The sequence below is a fragment of the Plecotus auritus genome, assembly GCF_963455305.1.
Source record: "Plecotus auritus genome assembly, chromosome: 9".
NCBI lineage: Eukaryota > Metazoa > Chordata > Mammalia > Chiroptera > Vespertilionidae > Plecotus > Plecotus auritus.
The window spans coordinates 60,022,179-60,045,857 of NC_137783.1; the positions used below are offsets into that span (position 1 = coordinate 60,022,179).

At 51.5% G+C, this 23,679-nt stretch overlaps 1 protein-coding gene across 1 annotated transcript in view; it reads right to left on the minus strand.

The window, feature by feature from the left end:
* WDFY4 (WDFY family member 4) overlaps positions 1-23,679 on the minus strand; it is a gene marked incomplete at its 5' end in the record, with an annotated part of 233,604 nt that overhangs the window by 105,812 nt on the left and 104,113 nt on the right. Inside the window, 11 exons of the mRNA XM_080688457.1 lie at positions 2,888-3,024; positions 4,141-4,326; positions 5,663-5,784; positions 8,475-8,713; positions 11,381-11,538; positions 12,773-12,887; positions 13,551-13,754; positions 16,325-16,489; positions 20,677-20,802; positions 22,168-22,337; positions 22,527-22,732. Of these exons, the coding sequence (XP_080544583.1) occupies positions 2,888-3,024; positions 4,141-4,326; positions 5,663-5,784; positions 8,475-8,713; positions 11,381-11,538; positions 12,773-12,887; positions 13,551-13,754; positions 16,325-16,489; positions 20,677-20,802; positions 22,168-22,337; positions 22,527-22,732 (1,828 nt within the window). The remainder of the gene's footprint in view (positions 1-2,887; positions 3,025-4,140; positions 4,327-5,662; positions 5,785-8,474; positions 8,714-11,380; positions 11,539-12,772; positions 12,888-13,550; positions 13,755-16,324; positions 16,490-20,676; positions 20,803-22,167; positions 22,338-22,526; positions 22,733-23,679) is intronic.

Here is a 23,679-nt window from a genome sequence, read left to right on the forward strand (position 1 = left end):
TGTGTGTGTGTGTGTGTGTGTACATGTGTTTTGCAGAAGTTTATCTCGCTAGGTACGTGCAGTTATGAGTTGGGCCACGATTATCTCCCAAGCTTCTGAGTGCCCAGATCGAAGAGGAACGTAAGTCACCCAGCCCTGCTGCTCACGAGGTAGAAATCCCAGTTCTTTCCGGAACACAGCCGAGAGTGATGTCCCCGGGCTGTCCCTCTCCACTCGTCCAGCCCCTCCACCTGGGCTGCCGTAGGACACCCAGCGCTCGCCTGCCTGGTGCCTTTGCCTGGTGATCCCCTCGGCCTGACCGCTCCTTCCCGGAGAGTAACAGGCACATGTCCTTCCTTATTTCTCTGCTCCACACCTCCTGCCAGGGAGGGCAGCTGACCACCTCCATCCAAACAGCCCGCACCTCTCTCACCACCCTCTCCCCCTTCCCTGCTCTATTTCCCTACAGCAATAGCACCCCCACATTTATGAATTTATTTATCTGTTTACTGTATATCTTCACCCCTAGGAAGCAGCCGCCATTAAAGCAGAGAATATGTTAGTTTTTTTCTCTTCTGTAACTTCGGTGCTTACAGCAGGATACAGTCAGCACTTAATGAATATTTGTTGAATAAGTGAATGAATGAATGAGACCTTCATTGGTGTAGAAACATCTTCCACGGCCTGCTTTCACAAAAAGACAGAGCCAGTTTCAAATGTTCCTTTTCCAAGATCTCTCCACAAGTTGAGTTAACAGTGCCGAGCCATTGTGATCCTACATGGCTCCAAACAGTGCGGCCTATTCAAGCTGCTTTCAAATGAGCTGGTCTCTCAACCTACCTCCCAGGACTCAGAGGCAGCTGAGCGGAGCCAATGACAGTGACCTCGAGGGAGTCACCTTGGCACTGGCAAGAGGCAGCATCAATAGCCTGCAAGGGTCCGCATAAAATGCATGTCTGTGCCCAGCATCCCAGCCGTCCCTTCCCTGGCTCCAAGCCAGACAGGCCTGGCCTCCTAGGGACAGTGCTAACTTGGCCAAGGAGCAAAGTGAAGTGAATGGAGTAGAGGATGGGTACCTTCTGACACACATGCATTGGTCCAGCACAAATGCTTGGGCACAAGGAGGGATGCTCCAGCCTCCAGGCTCAGGGGAGTGACGCCCCTGTGGAATGGGCTTCCCCTGGTGGAGAAGGCTCTAAGGTAAAACTGGAGTTTATAAACTGTCTTCTATTTCTAGAGCACTTGCAGTTTTCTGTGCTTCCTCGTATTCTGATGTGGACGGCGCATTCCCACTGTGTGTTCAGCAAGCGGCCCCAACGGGTATGGCATGGCCTGAGGTCCTGCACGGCGGGCGGAACGGGAGGCCCCTGCACTCTGCCTCCTCCTGGCTGCGCAGCCCTTGACTTCGCTCTTAGATTCCATTTCCACATCTGCAATTGGGCTCCTGAGAGCCGTGTGATATCAGCAGCTGATACAAAACCTAAGTAAGTTATTCACTCAGGCAGCCAGGGAGTCTGCCCACCAACTCGCTGACCAGCGTCTTCCACAAGCCACAGAGCTCAGATGCAGCCAGCCTGCTTCTGAACCCAGGGGGCCAGCAGCCCAGTCACGCTCATCTCCTGGCCTCCCTCTCTGTCCGGGCACTTCTCCCTATGTCCTGAAGCCCCCCGATTCAGGAGCACCGAGCAAAGACACTCCCCTAACCCTAACTGCGCTGCTGGGCAGTGCAGGACGCCCTTCACGCCTTGCTCCTCCCAGGACCTGACGACAGTGCCTCTCCCCAGAGCCACTGACCACAGTGGACACGGGGGGACAGCAGAGCCCAGACTCTGAGCACGTGGGATCTGGAGTCAAGCTCACTTTCCAAAGTCCAATGGGCAGAGAGCTCACAATTGTGTTACGTGTCAATCAGGATCCACCCCATCTTCCTGGGGGCCCTTTCCCACGGGTTCCCACAATATCTGTCCCGTTGTGGAGGTGAGGAGGGAAAGACTCAGGGACATAAAGTAAACTGCCCAAGGTCTCCTGACCCTCCCTGCGGCCATGTCCAGGCCATGACCACAGTCTGCCTCTGAAGACCAGGGAGCCCAGCACCAGAATAGATGTGCTTTCCAAAAAGAGCCTGCACGCTCTTGCAGAGCCTTGCTGCTTCCTCACTAGGAGGTAGCGCATAGTCCTGCCCTTGAACCTGGGCAGAACTCTGTGCCTCCCTCAGCCAGAGGGACCCAGCAGGGTTGATGCTGCATAGCTTCCAAAGAGAGGTCATAGAAAGCCCCCCCTTCCCTTTCTCTCTCCCTCCTTCCCCCTCCCCACGGAAGCTAGTCCTGGAAGCCCAGCCACCAGGCTGCACGGAAGCTGGGACAGCTGGAGAAGTGTGTGTAGGTGGGAAGACCAGCGGGCTCAGCTCAGAGAACCTGCTCTGCTCCAAATCCCTTACCACAGTATTCATGATCACACAAAACTCATTGTTGGCACCACACAGCCTTAGAGAAATGAATTAGAAAGCCCTGATACCTCAGCCCACCTAGGCAAGAGGCTCTAACCTGCATTCCAGGGACAGCACCAGTGTCCGGTCCCCCTCGCTGAGCCCACACACCCAGTTCCTGCTGAGCTGTGGGCCAGCACTGCCTGCACACACATGACAAGGAGCATGGGTCGCGGTTTCGTTTGATTTTTAATGTCACAAGGAACACCTGCTCCTGGTGCTCGAGGGGAGGCGCATGCACTTGAAGTTAAAGCCCAAGACCTGGCTCCCCGGAAGTGGCCTCAGCTGGGGAGCCACAAGCGCCCCGGGAGAGCACAGAGGAGCATGGAATTAGATTTGTCTAGTGACAACAGAGAGGGGGGACGTGACTCCTGGGTCTGAAGAAAATGCTGACGCTTCTCTAAGGAACGGGGTGTGGCTCACCTCTGTCTTGCACTCGGGGTCCTTGGCCTGCCGCCCGGGGATCAGCCTCATGGCCGAGGACAAGCTTTCGCTCCACAAAGTGACTTTGCTGTGATGTCCGACATTCGAGCGACTGGCCAGAGATTTCTTCTCAGATGCTGGGGACCGGAAAGCAAAGATTGTCAGAGGAGAAACTGAGAGGAGACACACGCTATCTCTCCAGCTGCTGGGCGTTCAAATGGCCAGCCAGTACTGCAACAGGGGCAGCCCAGGCTGCAGCTCACATTGCTGTCTTTTGACTATGAAATATGGGATGGGTTTCTGCATCCTGGCCCGGCTTAGACCCCTGGCTCCACAGCGCGCTCACTGTTGTGCAAGTTAGCTAAAGTTCTTAAGTCTCCGTGTTCTCATCTGTGAAATGGGAATAAGAGTATCTGATCTCCTTGTGGTGTTGTGGAGAGTAAATAAGATTATGTGTTTAAAATACAGCCCCTGAAATATAGACAGTTTGCAAAAATATGGTTGTTGGTAAAAAGAGAGCCATTTGCTAGCAGCAAGGCCCAGCTCACCATGTTACCCACGCTGTGTACATGTGAATAAGCAGGGTACACGTGTCCTGTTTAAGTGAACTTTTCCCTGAAATAGAGTGACATTTTGACTTCAAAGTGTACATGTATGCACATACACACTCGCCAGGGCTAGTGTGGGAAGCCAGTGAAATAAGAGGTGCTGTACCGCCCAGGAGTCTGGGACAGTACACACGGAAATAACCAGCTCTTCAATGGCTGCCACCTCGGTGATGCTGGAAGACGTAAAACAAGTGTGAGCCATAATTGACAGCAATGGCCTCTTTAAAAACAACATGAGAACATCGTTCTCACAGTTGCACTGAGGGACATGAGGGTAAAATGTTGCATCGCTGATAGAATGCAAGGGACACTAATATCTTTGGGATGAACACTTTCACTTAGAACTCGCAGGAACTGACGCTCTAGTCACTACACAGCTTGGAGGTGACTGTCAGGGCAGGACCTAGACCCCCAAGCTGCAGGCCCAGGGTGAGCATGGACATGGCGGCCCTCCCATCTAAGAGATTTCTAGAATCTCTCACTTGGTTGGCAACTCTGGTCTTCTCTTCACCTACAAGGCAAAGTAGCATTTATCCTTTGTGAGCCAAGATTCATGAGGTTTCCGTGATGTAAACTCCACCCCCGAAGGAATGAGGGAGAAAGGCCCAGGGGAACCGGGGAAGCCCCTGGACCAGTGACAGAGACCTAGGTAATGCTGCCAGGCTTTGAGCATCGTCTCCTCCCAGAGTGGGGTGACCTCTTCCATCTTCACTTCTCTCTCCCCGGGTCTGACAGAGAGATCGATCTTGAAGGTGTCCTCCAGCTCCTGCCGCCGCTGCGCCACAAGCTGCTGCCAGAGAGCCTGCACGGTCCTCTGGACGCTGTACTGGACTGAGAGAGAGGGCGCGTCAGCACTGCTTTCATTCACATCCTGTGGAACGTCACCTGGCTTTGCAATGCTACCGACATCTATGTGAGCTGGCCCTCCCCTGCATCTAACTTCCCCCCACTGAGCCCTGCCGGCCTAGATGTCCAGAGCTAGGAATCATGACTGATGGGTCCAGGGAACCTCTTTCTCTCACCTCCCAATTGTTAGATGCCTAACGGATGTGCCTGTGAGAGCTCTAGGGAACCAAATTGCTTCCCCCAGAAAGCTCCTCCAACCTGCCCTTTATATTAGCCTCTCAGAGGAATGGACATCCAAACTAAGACTGCGCCATGGGACCAGGACCCAAGGCAGTCCTCCCTCCTGCACTGGCTCAAGGTCCCCACCAGCCACCCATCTCAGTGCCCTGCATTTGCCCAGATGTGTACAAATCTACCACGCCACCCTGCCGCTGGGCCCCAAACTGTAACCCATGGCAGTGCCTAAATCCCCTCTGACCTTGGACCACTGGGTCTCCTCTCTGGTACCAGCCTCTACTGTCTGTTTTCTCAGCCTCAGGGGATGGATATTGCTCCGCCCACTCTGCCAGCTAAGTCCCTAAATGCCAATGTTCATGCTGTCATTAACACTGTAGAGTAAAATTTAAATTTGCAAGATTTTTTAGCACTGGCTTTGGGTACCAATCTAACAGAACACAGGCTCCTGTGCCTACCTCTAGTATCACAAACTATCCCCTGTAAGTGGCAGCACGCCAGAGTGGTGGGAGAGGGTCTGCTGCAGGCTCCTAGCCCAGAGGAGCACATGGATCCAAAGGCTAGTTATTCTTTTACAAATTGCCAATCCCTTTAACTTGACATGATACTAGCAAGTCCAAACATACCCTCCATTAAGCCAAATATTTCATGAAAGAAATGAGTTTATTTCCTCCATCCCCATTTTTCTAGGGAAGAAATTCGAAGAGACAGCTATATAAAAACCAGTCTCTCTATCTAGTGGCCCAAAGGGAAACTCAAAAGACCCACCAAGATGGGAAATCAACTTACTGTGAGGTCCTCTGGTTCTTAGTCGAACCAAGTCCCTTAGAGCTCCCTCTTCTTCCATCCATCTCTCCACCCATGCCATTCCATTTTTAATATGCAAAAATCGCTCCAATTTTATTCCCCATCAGGTTTTCCTGCTTTACTACTACATCATTCTGGGGTTTTCCAGGGCTTTTCTAGCCTTTGAATGTCTCCTTAGTACATGTTTCCTCATCGTGGGAAAGACACACTGAAGAATACAACCCCAGCAGTTATCACTATCCATCTACTTCCCCCAAAATAAACAGCAAATAAAATGTACCATCAGTCAAACTTGGGGAGTCATCCACTTTCTTCTCTCTCACGTCTTCATTTGGAGAAAGAAACACTTGATAGTAAGGAGTCATCCTAGGCTTGGGTTCCAATCCAAATCCTTCGGGATAACTAGCAGACAAGAGATTTTCCCTGTGAAATTCAGTTCTTTGGGATTACGCCAGTGGTTCTCAACCTTTCTAATGCCGCGACCCTTTAATACAGTTCCTCATGTTGTGGTGACCCCCAACCTTAAAATTATTTTCGTTGCTACTTCATAACTGTAATTTTGCTACTGTTATGAATCGTAATGTAAATATCTGTGTTTTCCAATGGTCTTAGGCTCTACAGTGACCCACGGGTTGAGAACCGCTAGCAGGGTCTACAGCAGCGGTCCTCTAGTGGGTCTACAGCAGCAGGACTCACAGGTTGAGAACCGCTAGCAGGGTCGCCTAAAACCATCGGAAAAAGCAGATATTTATATTACGATTCATAACAGTAGCAAAATTACAGTTATGAAGTAGCAACGAAAATAATTTTAAGGTTGGGGGTCACCACAACATGAGGAACTGTATTAAAGGGTCGAGGCATTAGAAAGGTTGAGAACCACTGGATTACGCTATCATTCATTATAAACTAGAGGGAGGGTCCCTCAGCCCAGCCTGCGCCCTCTCAAGTCCGGGATCCCTCAGGGGATGTCCATCTGCCAGCTTAGGCCTGCTCCCTAGGGGATTGGGCCAAAGCTGGCAGTCAGACATCCTTCTGGCAGCCCGGGAACCCTTGGGGGATGTCCAACTGATGCTCCCCTGTGGAGAGCGGGCCTAAGCTACAGTCGGACATCCTTAGCACTGCCGAGGAGGCGGGAGAGGCTCCCACCACCACCGGTGCACTTGCAGCCATCAGCCTGGCTTGTGGCTGAGCAGAGCACCCCCTGTGGGAGCTCACTGACCATGGGAGCAGGCGGGGGGGGCAGGGGGCGGGCAGCTCCTGCATTGAGCGTCTTCCCCTGGTGGTCCGTGCACATCATAGCGACTGGTTGTTCCCAGTGGTTCTGCCATTAGGGTCAATTTGCATATTACCCTTTTATTATCTAGGATAGGATGATCATCCTCCAAACACAGTACATACCAATATGGAAAAACTATCTAATCAAGTTCAAGCAAACAGCGTATGACAACGTCCACGACAGCTATCATACAATAGCATCCTGGCAAAGGGGAAACACACCAGCCTCTTATTCCTGTCTGATTAAAGCCACTCCATGCTCCCAGCAGACCCCCTGAACCCTCTCCTGGGTTCCCCATCGTTGGAATTGGTCATTTCTTCTTGCAGACTCCCCACAGCACTGAACTCTGCCTCTGAGTGGCCCTGACCTCATCCTGCCTGGCATGGGGCTGGGCCAGCACCACTGGCCTGTGGCCTGAGCAGTATGACAGGGCCCACACTCGAAGGGCCCCGTGCTTGGACTCCCCTGTTACCATAGTAATTTCTGAACAAGGGACCTTCATTTGCACTGTGCCGGGCCCCACACGTCCTGGAGTCCATCCTAAGTGGGGTGTGGTGGTTTACATACTAGGCTCCCCATGAGCCATGTGCTCTAGGGCTCCTGGTCATGTCAATATCTATGTGTCCTCTCATCTGGGTTCCACAGCCCACCAAGCAAAATATACACTCAGTACATGTTTTCGGATTGAACTAAAAATGACAAATAAAAAAATGAAAAAATACAGCCTATGACAATGTCCACTCTTGAAATTTCTAGAACAAAGTCCCTTTGGATCTTGGAGTCCCTTTCTAAACAGAAGGATGTTCTGAGGGCGGGACCTCAAGCACACACACAGCCGGCACCTGTTTCTATCACCTACACCTTCAGTCAGTATGGACAAGAGCCAGTTCTCAAATACAGGAGAGTAAGGCCCCCAATTTAACCCACACACTGACAATGGATGCCTTTATTGCAAAGGAACGAAAAGGCAAGTGCCTCCTCTGGTCCAGGGGGCTGGGAGTATTTTCCCATGCTTCCCAGAGAGTAACTAGTAACTGTTTTATAATGTTCAGTAGTCAACTCGGCAGGATTTGGGGATCCTTTTTTCCAGTAATCAAACATAATTTGTACTGGGATTAGTACAATCAAGGACAAGGACAAGAGCAAAATGGAATATCCCACAGTCCTCTCTGGCTCTGCACTCAGCATGGCTCCCCACTGATGAGGTAACATTTGCAGGCAGCATGGCACCAAGCCCTGGTGACGCCCGGTACACACACTCCACACACAGCGAGTGCACGTGCACAGAGAAATCCAACACGTTCCCCAACGTGGGGCTTCCAGGAAAGGATTCAGTGAGATAAAGCTTTTGTTATTATTATTTCCTACACAAGTGTAGTTACGGACGTTATTTTATATCATGAGTTGTCTATATATTTTAGTCTGTAAGCAAAATGATTCCTGGCTTGCATAATACAATTTCTTTTATGTTTTTTCATTCTATGGTTGTATTTTTCAAATGTTAATATTTCTGAAATCTGCCTGCAGCATAAAATCAAAGTGCATATTTAATGTTGGTGTTTTCTGCCCCCAAAATAAATCAATGAAGAATCTTACAACCTGAGAATTGTGGAGATTGGGTAAATTATTAGAGTCTAGAGACGCTCAGTCATATGGACAGGTTTGAGGAAGACCTACCATATTATCAAACATTGTACATAACGCGGACAACCAGATCAACAAAGGCCTTTCTCATTTATATTGACCTCATCAGTGCCCCTGCAGGCTCCTTTCTCCCTGACCACAGTGGGCAGGAGGGCGCCTCCCGGAGTCTTACCTCCCCTCGCTGAGCTGGAGCAGACAGTGCATGAGGCACAGCAGGAAGCTGGCGCTGGAGTTGTAGGTGGCAAAGATGACATCCCAGTGCTCCTGCAGGAAGTGCAGGACACGGAGGAGGCCCAGGCCCTCAGAGAGGGACTGCTGGGGCTGGGACAGGCAGTACAGGATGACTTTATTCAGACTGCTGTACAAAGCGCTGATGGCACTGTCCCTTTGTGAGGAGGCATTCTCAACGACCTGGTCATGAAATAAGCACACACAGACCTGCTTGTGCGCACTGCACGGTTTTAGGAATTGACCCCGCTAACTGTGAAAACGATACTATATCAGTCTTTCTGTATTTCAAAATTTGGCAGGATCTAAAAGTCAAATAGGACAGCTGTCTCTACCGTTGAGCTTCCATTTAAGTGAGTGATCAATAAAGGCAATTCAAATCGTTGGATTTACCAAAATTTGGTGTAAAAAATGTTAAAGTTGCCCTAGCTGGTTTGGCTCAGTGGATAGAGCGTTGGCCTGCGGACTGAAGGGTCCCAGGTTCGATTCCAGTCAAGGGTACATGCCTGGGTTTCAGGCTTGATCCCCAGTAGGGGGCGTGCAGGAGGCAGCCTATCAAGGATTCTCTTTCATCATTGATGTTTCTATCTCTCTCTCCCTCTCCCTTCCTCTCTGAAATCAATAAAAATATATATTTCTTAAAAATGTTAAAGTTTACCACAGTCATATTATGGAAAATAGCCAGGGGACCAGAGATTTCTGAAATATAGGTAAGAAGGTTGGCCCTCAGTTTGTAAGAACATACTATTAATAGTGTCTAATTAAAACATGTCACTAACTGTAAGTATTAGTTACCATGTGCAGCGTGTTTACAGTATTCCAGGCACCATGCTAAGCATTTCTGCACGGGGTTCCACACATCGCTCATTTAAGCATCCTAACAGAATGATGAAGTAGGCACTAAGGTTAGCCCACTTTAGAGATAACCAGGCTCAGGATCAAAGAGGCTAACTGGTCAGCAAGGATCGAACTCACACCAGACACTTGACCCTCTCTGAGCCACCATACATTTAAAGGAGATGGGTCCAGTGAACTTCAGCACATGGGAAACTTGGTTGGGGATGCAGGGGGTCCTGGTTTACAGCCTTAACACTAATTGGTACATCCATTTACTTGGCTTCATCAAAAAGAATCCATAAAACAAAAAAACAAAAAAAACAGGTGCAAAACCTCCAGTCTATTAGAGAAGTCATTTATTAGCTATAGATTGCTCTCTTAGAATTTTACGGGCACTGCGATTACTTATACTAATGAAGTTAGTTTTATTTAAATCTGCTGTAATTTGAGATTCATATTTTTATCATTGTCTTCTGCTTCTCAGATTGGTCACATCTGTCAAATGGAGGTTAAGAGTTATGAGCGCCGCCAGCAGGAGAGAAAGATGGCAAATGTGGGCAGAACTGAGAGTCCTCGGGCCTGACACGCTGAAGGAACATAGCCCCAGCGGGCACCCGCTCTCAGGTGTGAGCTCTGAGTGTGTGCTTGGACCCCTGGCGGCTGCTGCGGGCTTACTGTTGGTGTCCCCCACAAACTTCTTATGTTGAAACTCTAATCCCCAGGGGATGGTATTAGAGATGAGGTCTTGGGGAAGTGACCCGGTCAGGAGGCTACAGCCCTCGGATGGGATTCCTGTAAGGACAGGAAGAGACCAGCGAGAGGTTTCTTCCTCTCTGTCCATCATGTAAGGACAATACAAAGATGGCCAACTGCAAACCAGGAATGGGGCCTTGGGCAGACAGGAGACCTGCTGCCCCTTGATCCTGCGCTCTCAGCCTTGGGAACATGAGGCGTCACTGCTGGCTGGTGAGCCGCCCAGTCCGTGGCTTTATTAAAGCAACTGAATGAAGGCGGGAGCACAACTTCCCAAGGATCTGATTTTAACCTTCTCAGAGCTGGCAGGGCTACCTCTCCCTTTGGAGTTCTTCTTGAAAGGGGGTCTGAAAACATCACTTTCAGCCTGGCCTGGCACTGCGTCTCAGCCCGGCTGTCACCCGGGAGCAGTCCTGGGGTCTAGGCAGCTCACAGACAGAGGGGTGCTGGGGCTGCCAACCGCACGTTCCCAGGAAGCATGAGTGGAAGGGGGGGTCTCTCCCAGGTTCTGCAGCAGAGGACACACCAAGGGAGGTGCCGAGTAAGAGAACGTGCTTCTTGATCATCTCAGGCATCCCACTGGCTGGGACCACCTTGGACCATAGTGAGCTCCTTGAGCAGGGCCCTCAAGGAAAGAGCAAATGGCCATTTGACGGAAAGGTTTCCAGAATGAAATGAAAAGGACCCAAAAATAGTTCAACTCTAGAATGTTGAGATTGTATGAGTCTATGTGTAAAAGAAGCTGTGCACATGTACACACACACTTACACCTAAGGGTGTACCTCCAGCATGCATTTGCATGTATGGGTGTGTTTAGTGGATCTATCCGAGAGAGAGCACACATGTAAGAAAAATGGGGCTAGGTAAAAACAGACTCTTGCCTCGATTTCATGAAATGGGTCTTTTGAAGATGAAGACCTTTCTGGCCCTTTCTTTGTTGATGAAGAATAACAACAATTAAGATGAAACTAACAGTCATAATAGAGTCTAGAAGAGGACAGAGCTCAGGTGTCAGCATAGGGGACCATGGCTCCTGACCACTGAGACGGATCTCAGGTGGCCTGAGTGAGAGCCCTGCAGGACCTCACAGCCACCAGGGGCTGCCTGGGCTGTCAAGGCCCTGCTCCTTCCTCCCACCCATCTCAGGTCCTATTTCCAGGGAGGACCACAGGTCGACCTGGACCACCTGTATAGCAGCAGCATGTCAGATGGAAACTCGGTCGGCCGTTTCCACACCACCATGGCCAGCGGGGTTCTTACCACAATGATGTGTTCTGTGATGAAGAGAAGGATGTGTCTGGGGTCTGCTGAGAACACTCCGCTGTACAGCTTCTCTACCAGCTTCTGGGTGAAATGGGTGATGATTGTAAGGGAAGGAGCAGCAGCAGCTTCTGTGTTTGGCTGAGGCTCCTTATTGCCTAAGGTCAGGTGAGGAGACAGATGGAGTCTGAGACATCATCAGAGTCTGAGTGGCCTTCTTTCCACAACAGTCTCCAATCCCTCTTGGTAATCACCTACATCTCGCTCACTCTTCATACCCACTGCAGCCCTCTGTGTACCCCAGGCTCTGAAGATGGGTCTTACCCACAGGTACCCAATGAAGACCCACCTATTCAAATAAATTGGCCTTGAACAATGCAGTCAGTGATATAACCCAGTGGAGAGGAAGCAATTGTGGGGCACTGCCTCTTCCAGTGGCCATTTGGAATGAGGGTGGGGGAACATTGAGGCATAAGGCAAATAGGAAGACTGTGTGGTGACCCGAGGCCCTGCTGCGTCAGGCAGGGGACAAGGCTGTAATGTGGGTCATCTGTCCATGTTCACCAATATGCCAGGCACTGTTCTCAGATGTGAATGCTCTGATCTCAGCTAATCCTAATAACAACCCTCTGAGTTAGCCTCGATTGCTCTTCTCACTCAGGCACCTGTCTGCAGTCGCACCACAGCCAGTGACATAGCCAAGAGCAGAGCTGGGACTTCCAAGCTCACAATTCCACCCCCTACTCTGCTACACTGCAGATGCTCCGGGAGAAAAGCCAGTAGCCAGGGTGTCTGTGCTGTGAGGCAAGGAGGAGTCCAGAGATGAGTTGTGTCTCTGAGGAATTCATGACTGAGACCACAGAAAGGAGTATGTTTAAACTCATTGGGAAGATGCAGCTGTCCTGGAACTAAGGCTTATGAATGAAGCATCAACCTGAACTTCTTAGGGGCAATGTAGCATCTTCATCCGGGTTCATCTGTTTAAGAAACATTTGCTGTGCCCAGGCATAGGTGCAAAGATGCTGAGCAGATGATGTTGAACTCCAGTTGACATCTCAACTTCCCTTATGGGAAGAGGACACAAATCTACTGAAGATGGAGGAGAAGTGGTTTTAGCTCAGAGGGCAGCAGGCCTTTCTGCCTCCGAGTGGCCCACCGGTGGTGGAGATGTCATGGAAAGAAGTAAGCATGCGCTCCCCGGGGCCCCAGGCAGGACCAGTGAGCTCTTATTATGGATGTGCGGAGAGCATCTTCTGCACTCCTAGGTGTCCTGCAGCACGAGGACCCAGGCCTCCTCTAGGAGACAGGGCAGTGGCTGGGGGTGTGCTGGTTCTCCTGCTCAGCTGTCAGCAGCTTGTGTCATAGCAGTGAGGAGCAAGTCACCCCACTCACCGCTGAGCACCGACATGTCACCTCCTCTCATCATGTGAAATATCTCCATGGTGGAGAGCAGGACCTCGGACTGGAAGTCTCGCTTCTGTTGGCTGTTGGCATTGTCTGGAGAAGCCTGGAATCACACCAAGAACTCAGACAGTGGCCACCCGGCCCTCATGTCCACTCAGTTCCCACCGAGTCCCCTTGCTTGGCCTGTAGGCTAATGCCACAGCTGCTGGGAGCGTGGTCTTCCAAAAGCTCACCACTGCCCCTTTTCCAAGGCACTGCCTTCTGCTGACCAAGTTGGCTCACCCAGGAGGCGATGTCCACCTCCTGAGGTGACAAGGCAAGTCAGGGTGGCCCACAAACAATGACCGCCTGGCAGGTGCCTCAAGGTGGGGCCACCTCTGAGATGTGGATAGCACACCATGCTCCCCTTGGGGCCAGGTTGTGGCTGAGACCATTTCCTGGCTAGCTTCTCCCTCATCCTCCTTGCATCCCTTTTCTGCCTCCCCTGAGAGAGCATCCCTGAGAAATCACTTCTATGCAATCCCTGCACCAGGTTCTGCTGCTAGGAACCTTTGAGACCTACCCTCAGTCGTCTGTTCGCTCGCTCTCCCTGCTCTGCCAGGGCCTGCGGGTCCTGGAGAACCCCCTCCTGCCACATTGCTATTTCCCAGGAGCTGTTTGAGTATGAGCCAGCTCACGCAAGAGATCAGCCCTCAGGTCTCCCTGCACATCCCCCTCGTGGTGCTGGGCCTCCCAGTGCAGGCCAGGCAGTCCGCTGTGCACTCACCTCTAGCAGCACCTCCAGCGGCAGCCACTGCTTGGGGCTGGGAGCTGCAAGCAGGAGCTCCCTCAGGAGGAGCTGCATGAACACCCTCAGCTGTTTCCGTGTGGGGTGGGACTTGGCAGGAGCCTGTAGACCCTCCACAATGCTGTCACCGTCAGCCTCGGCCCCAGGGCTGCTGGCATTCTGGGTGGACTCAGTGGTGCCCCCCTCAAAGACAAGAGAACCCCAGTGTGAGTGGCTCGCACTGCCTCAAAGTGCTTTCCTATCTACTGCTGAGGGGTGCCTGGGTGACATGCTGATCAAACCCATTAACATGCAAGGAAATTGAGGATGCGCAGAAGTAGGTGACTTGCCCAGAGTCTCATGGCTCATAAGGGTGCCTGCTCTGTCCCTGAACCCCAGGGAGGCAGGAGGCATGGAGAGAAGCGGAGTGTGGAGCTAGCATGGACTGAGGGCTCGGCAGAGAAGCCCTGCCATGTCCTGGGCAAGTCCCTCCTCCTCAGAGCCGCAACTCTCAGCAGCAAATGGAGATAGGAAAGGGACGCCACAGATGGGTGAGCTCCACTGAGTTGTGCAGGCCACAGTGCCTACCCTGTACATGGTCATCAGCTGGACCCACCGCCTGGGGCCCCTGTCCTGCCAGCCAGGCTGTGGTGATGGTGACAGGAGGACCCTCAGGGGAAACAGGCACTAGGCTTCAGCAGGTCCTGGCCTCCAAGTCCCTGAGGCACCTCGGCCTTCACATGCTATTTTTTATTTATAAAAATACAGGGAGATAAATGAAGCAGGCACCATTAGTCCAGCCACCTCAGAAAAACAGAGATGCTGGGAGGCGAATGACATGCCTAAGGACACACGGCCAGGGACCTCCAGCTCCCGCCAGTGACATTCCAAGAGCATTCATCTGCTGACACCTCCCTCTGCACATTCATAAAATTAATGTGGCCATTCTTAATGAATCCATAAAATGGATTTAATGGCACCTAGGGAGGTGGTGGTCACATTAATTAGCTCTATGTGGCCTCAACGGGAAAGATGCCATATAAATTCACAGCAAGCCACAGCCTCTGGCCACCAGCTTTCTGCATGAAGTTGATCTGTCACAGCTTCTGTGCAACAAAGGCCTTCTGGAGCAGACTTGGAACTGGGACAAGCAAAGGAGGTGCAGGGACACATGTGTTGGAAGTGGAGCCAGGGGCCCATGTCAGAGCCTGGCTCATCTGAGCTCGCCCAGGGAGGTGACTTTGGGCCAGACCCGCCCCCAGGCAGAGACCCTGAACAAGGGAGGAAGAGCCAGCCAGCTGGAACCTCAACTCAGCAAATGGTGAGCCCACCCACTGTGTTGGGGTGAGGAGGGCATCTAGGCTAAACATGTCAGGACTTGAGGGTTCTGGCCACCTCCAGGGGACCTGCTTGGGGGATGGTGAGGGTCAGCCTGCAGGGCTGTTCTTCCTTTCTGTCCAGTCTCGGAGGCTGGAGTCCAATCCCCCACCCCTCCAGTGCATTTTTTTCTCTACTCTTACTTTTCTAGTGTATTACTTTAGTTGATATTAACCCAACAAACCATTTTATCTTTTTGCAAATCTAGTCTTTATATTTAGTCTTTTATTAAAACAAATTACTCCTGAATTTTATTTGGCCATTTGGTTTGATTTTAAACTGATGGTGATAGAAAGGGTATGGGATTTATGGTGAGAGTGTTGTGGGTAGGAAGGGGCTATGGGAAGAGATGGGTGAGGGTTAAATCTTGGCTCAACACTTAGTCATCACGGAACCATGATGATTTTTACTTTCAATGTTTTGTAGGCTAGGCTAGGTCCTAAGCCCCCACTGAGCCCACAGAACCCTGCCAGCTCCACGTCCCTGCTGTGTCTCTCCCTCCTCCCCCCGCCCCCGACTAGCACACACCACCGGGCAGGCTGCCAACAGGGTGAAAAGCATGATGGGAAGCACCAGGCTCAGGACTGTTGTGGGTGTCCAGTGGATGGAGGCTGTCGGGGTGCATGCACTTCTAGAAAAGATGAACTAAATGAGCATGTTCGCTCCCTCACCTGGTCCTTTAGTAAACACTGCCTGTGCATGGCCGGCATCTAACCCTCCTCACCCTCCAGCCCTGCAGCCACTCCTTTAGCTGCAGTGACAGCCTTGCAGACTGTGTCACTAGCTCCTGCTCCCTGTCCATCTCCGCTTCCTGCATCGTCAAGGACGGGTGACTGGCAGGCTTCTGCCCTTCACACCTGTCATCACCCGCTCCTCCCGGCTCCCAGACTCTCTCAGGCCACTGTGTCCCTGGGCCTGGCTCTGCCTCAAACTCACTCACATCTCTCCCCATAGCGTCTTCTACCCCCACACTCACACCTCGTCCTCAAGACCCCGCCGGTCCTTCTGCCCCCAGCCACCCTGACTTCAAGGAGTCCCAAGTCATGGTCTGCAGACTGAAGGAGGGTCCTGAGGACAAAAAGCAGAGGAGGACCGTCCTCCGGTCCGCCCATACCCACCCACTGGGTCTGGCCCACACCCACCTACCATGGACAGAGTCTGTTGTTTCTCATTATCAGTGGGAGGGCATTCCATATAGAATTGGACTTGATCTGCCATCAGATGACTGAGATCCCTAACAACTGCATCCCAGCTGAGAAGGAAGTTGCTGCCTTGCTGTTCCGGGCACATTGCCTTAAGTGCCTTTCATTTGGGGCGGCAGGAATCTTGCCCTTTCTCTTGAGGGATGACTCCCTTTGCCCTTGACTTCACTGGGGCAGGGGAGCGGCGTATCCTACCTTGTTGGTTCCCAGTGGGAAGGTGACGACGGCCAAGGTCTGGAGGAACTCTGGGGCCTGCCAGGCGGGGTCCTGTGGGTAGGCACTGTGCACCTGGCCCAGGAACTGCAGCACGCTGGCCGGGAACGCGTGTTCCCCGGCACTGTCTCCAAGGCCTGTTGGGGGCTGAGAGGGCACCGGGTGAGGCATGTGTGGGAGCCGGAGTGTTAGGAATCTAGGGAGGAGACCTGCTCTCTGAGACTCTCAGCCAGACACTTCACAGCAAGGCCCCTAGACTGTACTGGCACGGGGCCCTGGGCATCACCTGGGGAGGGATTCACATGCACAGGCATTGGTCTACGGCTTCACACACACACTCTTTTCACCTCTCACAACCCTCTGAGGCAGGCCTGCATTTACCCCTACTTCCTGGACGGGGAGACAGGCAGAGCGGTCAAATAGCGTGCAAAGGTCCCGGTGGGTAAGGAGCCGAGCCGGATGCTGCCTGCCTCCAGGCGTCTCGCTATAACCCTTCCAATCTTTCCTGTATGCCCAATGGCCTCTAATGACTCGACATGGCCTTTGTGCTCAGGGAACTTGCAAATCAGGGTTGGCCTCAGCCTTTCAGAGCCCCGCTGTCTGTTCCCAGCGCTAGACCCTGCCTTGGCTTATGTGCCCCCAGAACTGGCAGAACTTGAGGAGTCCCCTCCCCACCTGCCAGGGATCTGGAACAGATCATCTACTGAGCAACACCCAGTCCCCTGAGGGACCTGGGGACCTTCCCCCCGCCCCCACCATAACCTGGCCTCGGTCACACGGCTGAGTCTCCATCCTGGCTGCACACGAGTGTCCCCAGAGCTCAGCTCCCTTAACCGGCTGTGCCAAGTCACTCTGTCTGGAGATTGGCTTCAGCCCCAGAGTGCCCAGCTGCTGCCTCAGGCCCTGCCCTAGCAAGTCTGCAGCTTGAAAACTGACCCACCCTGCAGAGCCATGCCAACAACCAGATGGAGGGTGCTCAGCCTACTCCTGTGATCGTGCTAAGTGGAGGTCGGATCCTCTCCTGGCCAGTTGCTCAGCCTGCCCTTCCCATCCATGGCTGCCTCATTTCCCAGCAGCTGCCTCTAGACCTGGTCCGTGTGCATGCGCCAGACATCCTGTTTAATAAGTAGATACCGAGTGTCTGGAACTGAGCCTCATACTAGAAACACAGCCTACTTATAGAAATAAAGGCAATGTGCACGGGGCAGCTAGAAAACTGATTTTAAACTGGATCTGCAAGGGTTTGGTATGGGCTGATCAGGCAGCAGAGAGAAACTGCTCCTGGGTCCCCCGTGCCCGGCTTCTCTACCAAGTCCTAAGAGCACAATATTGATTTCCAGAGGAATACCAGAGATCAGGGTTCAGAGAGTGGTTTCTGGAGTTAGTTGCCTGGTTTGAATCCTGCCTCTGCCTCTGACTGACAGTGTAGCTTTGACCCAGTCCCTTCCCCCTACACCTCCAATCCCAACTCTGCAAAACAAGGATTGTAATGTGAGCTATTTCAGTTGGTTGTTGTGAGGATTGAATGAGACATTTGGTGCCTCAGGGTTACTTCCCAGTGACTAGCACAGGGTAAGCAGAAGCAGCTGGGAGAGAACTTGAACTTTCAGAAGAGAAACTTGGATTTTGTGTGTTGAACAACCAGGACCCCTGAAGGTTCTTAGGCAATGCAATGACCTGGAATGTAGGGCTAAGGCTGGACACACTGTCACATGCCCGTGCTCCATGACCCAGCCTGCACGAGCTAACCTCACTGCTGGTTTCTACATTTGACAATGGAGGTAACGCTGTTTCAAAGGATTGTTGCACGTGGTGACTGCCCAGCAATGCAATACTTTGGAAGAGATGTGGAGCAACTGGAACCTTCCAACTAGAGTAACAGCTGGTGAGAGTGCCGTTGGCACTTCAAATTGGAGTGCTATTTGGTGCTATCTGCTAAGGCAAGTCATGTGTATAACTGATGGACCACAGTGTCACTCCTGGACATATTCCTAACAGAAAAAAATACGTATGTCTGCCTAAAGATATGTACAAAGCAGCTTTATTCCTATTTCCAAATGGAAAAAACCCCACAAGAATCCTATATAATAAAGAGGTAATATGCAAATTGACCATCACATCCTCACACAAGATGGCTGCCCCCATGGGGTCACAAGATGGCTGCCACAAGATGGCCGACAGGGGAGGGCAGATGTGGGTAATCAGGCCAGCAGGCAAGGGCAGTTGGGGGCAACCAGGCTGGCAGGGGAGGGCAGTTGGGGGCGACTGGGCCAGCAGGGGAGCAGTTAGGCATCAATCTGGCTGGCAGGGGAGCGGTTAGGGGGTGATCAGGCTGGCAGGCAGTTAGGGGCAATCAGGCAGGCAGGCAGGCAGGCAGGCGAGCGGTTGGGAGCCAGCAGTCCCAGATTGTGAGAGGGATGTCTCAGATTGGAGAGGGTGCAGGCTGGGCTGAGGGACACCCCCTCCAGTGCACGAAATTCATGCACTGGGCCTCTAGTAGATAAATAAATCGTGATCAATTATCACAATAAAATACTATTCAATAATAAACAAGAATGAATTACTGACACATACAACATCATGAGTGAATCCCACAAACATAAGGATGAGTGAAAGAAGCCAGATGCGAAGAAAGCATGCTCTATGATTCCATTCCTATAACGTTCAATAAGAGGCAGACTACTCTTTGGTGGGTTAGTTGCCAATGGGCAGGGGTATGATGTCAAACCAAGTAAAGTTCCGAAGAAACAATAATATAAAAAAAGATAAGAGAAAATAAACTTTAAGAAAGAGATGTTAGAGCTATTCTCTACAGTTAAGTTTCTGGTCTTTTCCTCTTACCACTTGGTTTCTGCCTTGTATATTTTGGTGCTTGTCTACTGTACTGGCCACATGAGGGCCTAACGACAGATATCTTCATTGGACCGAACGGCCTGTGAGTGACTTTGCTTCTGTCACATGTTTGTTAGATCTCAGAAGGTGGGGTCTTGTTTACTGACCAATCTGAGACTCCCTCTTGTCACAAACCAGTGAACCATTTTATGCTTGCTATTATAATGTTAATCTTTGGTCTCATTTTTTTACTTCTCTCAGCATGCTATGTATTTTCTTTATTTTAAATGCTTTCATGTTAATTCTTTTGTTTGTTTTTTTAAAAATGAAACTAATTGGTTAGAAAGGTAACAGATTCCTGATGCTGTAAACAGAAAATACATCTTTCCAGATGTATTTGTAACATTAGGACTGCAGTGGAACTATGAATAGCTCCCAACAATGGGAAGTGTGCAGATCGCATGCTCTGACTAGGACAAAACAAACCGAAATGGGCAACAACAACGAGACAGAAAGCTCAACCACACGGGCACCGAAAAAGATGAATTGAAGGTCTTTAAAGCTGCAAGCACAGAAAACAACCAGAAAATGAAGATGCCAAACATCAAACTCTTAGAGCTAGCCAGAAAAAAGTCAGGAGGTTGATTTGCTCTTTAAATAAACCCACAGGCCCTCGGCTTTTCAAATAATTGGAGGGGTAGGGCAGAGGACAGTATGAACTCATAAATTAAGAGTAAGAAGGGGAAAGTAACCACAAAAATTAAATAAATTAAAAGAGATCATTTGTGCAAATTAAATAATTGGGATGATTTTTTAAAATTATAAATTACCTAAACTAGGTCAAAAAGACATTTAAAAGCCTAAAAAAGTCAATAACAAAAAAAAAAGTCAGGCAGAAGAAGTTTCATAGAAACAATTTAAATAATATAAAAACTATGAATTTAACATATTCTTAAATGTAAAAAAGTTTTTAAAATAAAGCTAGTATAGTTTTCATATCAAAAGCTGACACTTGCCTTCATGTCTAAAATAACCTTTCCTCCCACCTCGGTGGCCCTGGGCGGCCTGAAGACTCTCCAGGCATCTGCCCACCGCACAGGTGGCTGCAGGCGAGGAGGCCTGGCAGACAGAGGTGAACTCCTCAACAGGAGAGGCCCGTCTCCCTTCCACAAGGTCCCGCAGCTCCTAACCAAAAATGGTACTCAGAAATGCTCGCTTTGATGAATACATGCATCCCCCAGTGAAGGAAGTCAGATGCCTAAGCAAGTGGAAAATAGAAGGCTTTTGGCGAGAGTGGATACACCGTATTGAAAACATTTCGGCTGGTTCCCATTGTGCATCTGAATTATCCCAGGAGCCGCCTTGCCCTTTCTATCAAGGATTCTGAATAACACTTGCTAATTGCTGCCATTACTTGGACACTGCTGGGAAAGTCAAGGTGACCCCTCCAACCTTGTCTGCTCCCTCCACCCCCATCATGGCATGTGGGGAAGGGGGCTCACCTGGCTCATGGTGGCCTTCAGCATCCTCAGGAGCAGCAGGGCCCCCTCGATGCACAGCCCGGCCCGGAGGACTTCCTCTGCGCAGTGTGCCTGCAGGAGCCCCTGCAGCTTGGTGTCCAGGCTGTCCTGAAAGAGGAGTCAGGGCTGCAGAGACGCCGTGTCCCACAGGCCCTGTTTGGAAAGGCAGGACAGCAAACCCCTCGGTGGCAGCCGCTGGGAGAATTTCAGCCGCTCCGTGCATGAGGGAAACATGCATGTTCAAGAAGGTACTGAAGACCCCGCTAGCAACTTGTGCCAAGTTTAGCTCTTCTAGTCTGACACCACAAATACTGTCCAATCAAGGTCACTGATTCTTTGCAATGAGACTATAGAAAGTGCGTGAAAGCTCCAGTTCAGGGGAAGGCCAGGATCCTTGCAAGCAGGCCTGACTCTGCCTCTTTGACTGGGCTTACACAAGCTGTTCTGGCCCTTGCACCTTCGTTTCCCTCTCTGTGAAATAAAAATTGCACTATCAGCCCCATGGGGTTGTCATAAATATCAGGTGAGGCAAATGTGTGAAATATCTCCCATGGCTCCTGACACCCGGCAGCATTTGTTCCCTGAACACATCTTGGAGCGGTAACAAGGCAGGGTTTGTGAACTTGGCACAGAATGCAGACCTTGCTTTGCAAGTGGGCTTTGTGACGCTATTATTATATATCAAGATTTAGATCTCCTGTTTGCAAAGCTATGGCCACATCCCATGTCAATTCAGGGCAGTTCAACTCAACTCGGTTAAGACCAAGAGACAATTTCTAATGCTGCTATTTGTCGGGTGCCCAAGAAGGTGAGTAACAGATGGGTCTGTGGTCCAGGTGCTCAGTGCCTAGAGAGAGGCGGGCATGTCAATGTGTCCGTGCACATAAGGCAAAGGATGCCAAGGCACTGGCAGGGTGGCTCCCCCTGGAGGGGATGAGGCAGGTGATGTGGGAGGGCGAGCTCATTAAAGGCACAGGCTGGGCAAGCACAAGGCAGCTGCCTTGCTTGGAGGAGACTCGGGAGGATCCCAGCATGAGGGCTGGCAGGGAGGAAGCTGGGCAGCTGTGGGGCAGGATACTCAGCACATGGAAGGTTTGTATTCGAACACAGGGGAGTGCCAGGGGCATCCCTAAGGTGAGGGCATGACTGAGGCTCTGATCTGTGGTAGCAGCAATCGGTCTCCCTCTCCCCGCCTTCATCATGGATTTCTCTAGCTGCGCCCCAAGGAGAACTACTCACCAGTGGACTGATGAGAACGGAGAGCTGCTAGGAGGAGGGGGCAGAGGTGGAGGAGGTCAAGGGTATCTGAAGAGCCAGCCAAGGGTGTGGACAGCCAGGGAGAGAAGTGGGTCAGGACAGCGGAAGCAGGAAGAATTGGAGCGAGTTAATGGAGACTCTGAGGGAACTGCCTTGGTCATGTGGCAGCAGAAAACCCAGCATGTCACTCCATCCCTGGGGGCCCCAAGAACCTACTTTGGGCCCACCCGTCAGCTCTGTGAGCGGTGTCTGGAGGAAGAAGGCGGACACGATGAGGTAGACTTCCGGAATGTGAATGTGGTGGGCCAGAAAGTCGTTCAAGACCCGGAATCCGGGAAGCAGGCAGGGGCCCTGGTCAGGCGCGGGAGGGTGGCTCTTCAGGTTATCTATGGATCGGAAGGGGCACACAATGCCACTGAGAACAACTACAAATACTGTCCATGGTGGGGACTGGCACACGAGGGAATCCCCTGCCACCCACTCCACCCAGAAATGCCAGAGAGAAATGCACGCCGTCACACAGGGGCACCGAAAATGCTCAACAAGGACCCTTTCCCTATTCCTGACATGCGCACCCATCAGGATGTCCGAGCCTTCTGCGCAGTGTTCCACCCAGGATCCCGCAGACAGGCCGTCCTTAAAGCACCCGCGCAGGGCAGGGCTCGACAAGAAGTGCAGCAGCAGCTTCAGTCCCAGCACAGTGGTGCTGGGGTGCAGGTGGCCCTGCAGGAGCAGCAGAAACCAGCCGGGCCCCAGGCTCAGGAACACCTCCTCCTTTGTCCTAGGAGACCAACAAATGCAAACAGCATGTTCAGAGATGATGAATAACATCCAGCCTCACTAGTCACCTAGGAAGGCAAATTAGGGTAAACATCTCAATACCACTTCACAAGACACAGATTGCATTTTAAAGGAATGGTAAATAAAATGCTGGCAAAGTTGCTACACAATGGTTGAATGTGTCTATGAATGGCTGAAGTGTAAGGTGGCCAAAGGTTTTCAAAGCAATTGGCAACTATGCATCAATAGATGTGAAGCGTACAGGCCCAGTGGGAGCTGTACTCCACTGATATTCACACTCATGCAGTCTCTGATGGCCACCCTTCTAATTATAGCAATATCTATACTAATAAAAGCCTATGTGGTCATCACGCCCTCATGCTGTGATACCCTCACGCCGCTACGAGCGATCACCAGGAGGCTGCGTGCGGGTGGGAGGGGCTGCGTGAGCTGCAAGGTGCATGCAGGTGGGCAGGGACTTGACCAGGAGGTGCATCGGGGGAGCGGATGGCTGCTGCCACTGCCCAGGGCTGGCCCGAGGCTCAGGCAAGCTGCCGATAGCGGGCCAGCCCAAGGCTCAGGCAAGCCACTGCCCAGGGCTGGCCGGTAGGTATGATGCGCACTAACCACCAGGGGACAGAAGCTCAACGCAGGAGCTGCCAAGTGACAGCAACTTTGCAGAGTGCCCTCTCGCACTCCAGGACCCTTCGGGGGATGTTGGACTGCCGGTTTTGGCCCAATATCCGCAGGCCAGGCTGAGGGACCCCACCTACCGGAGGGACCTGGATCACTCTGCAGACACCCTGCAAGCCCCGGCACCGCCCCAGGTGCAGTGGGGGGCGGGGGGAAGAGACCATGGGAGGTTGGCTTCAGGGTGTGTCCGGCCCATCTCACCCAGTCCCGTCCTGCCAGCCACCTTCTAATTAATTTCCTTTCAATGTTCACGAA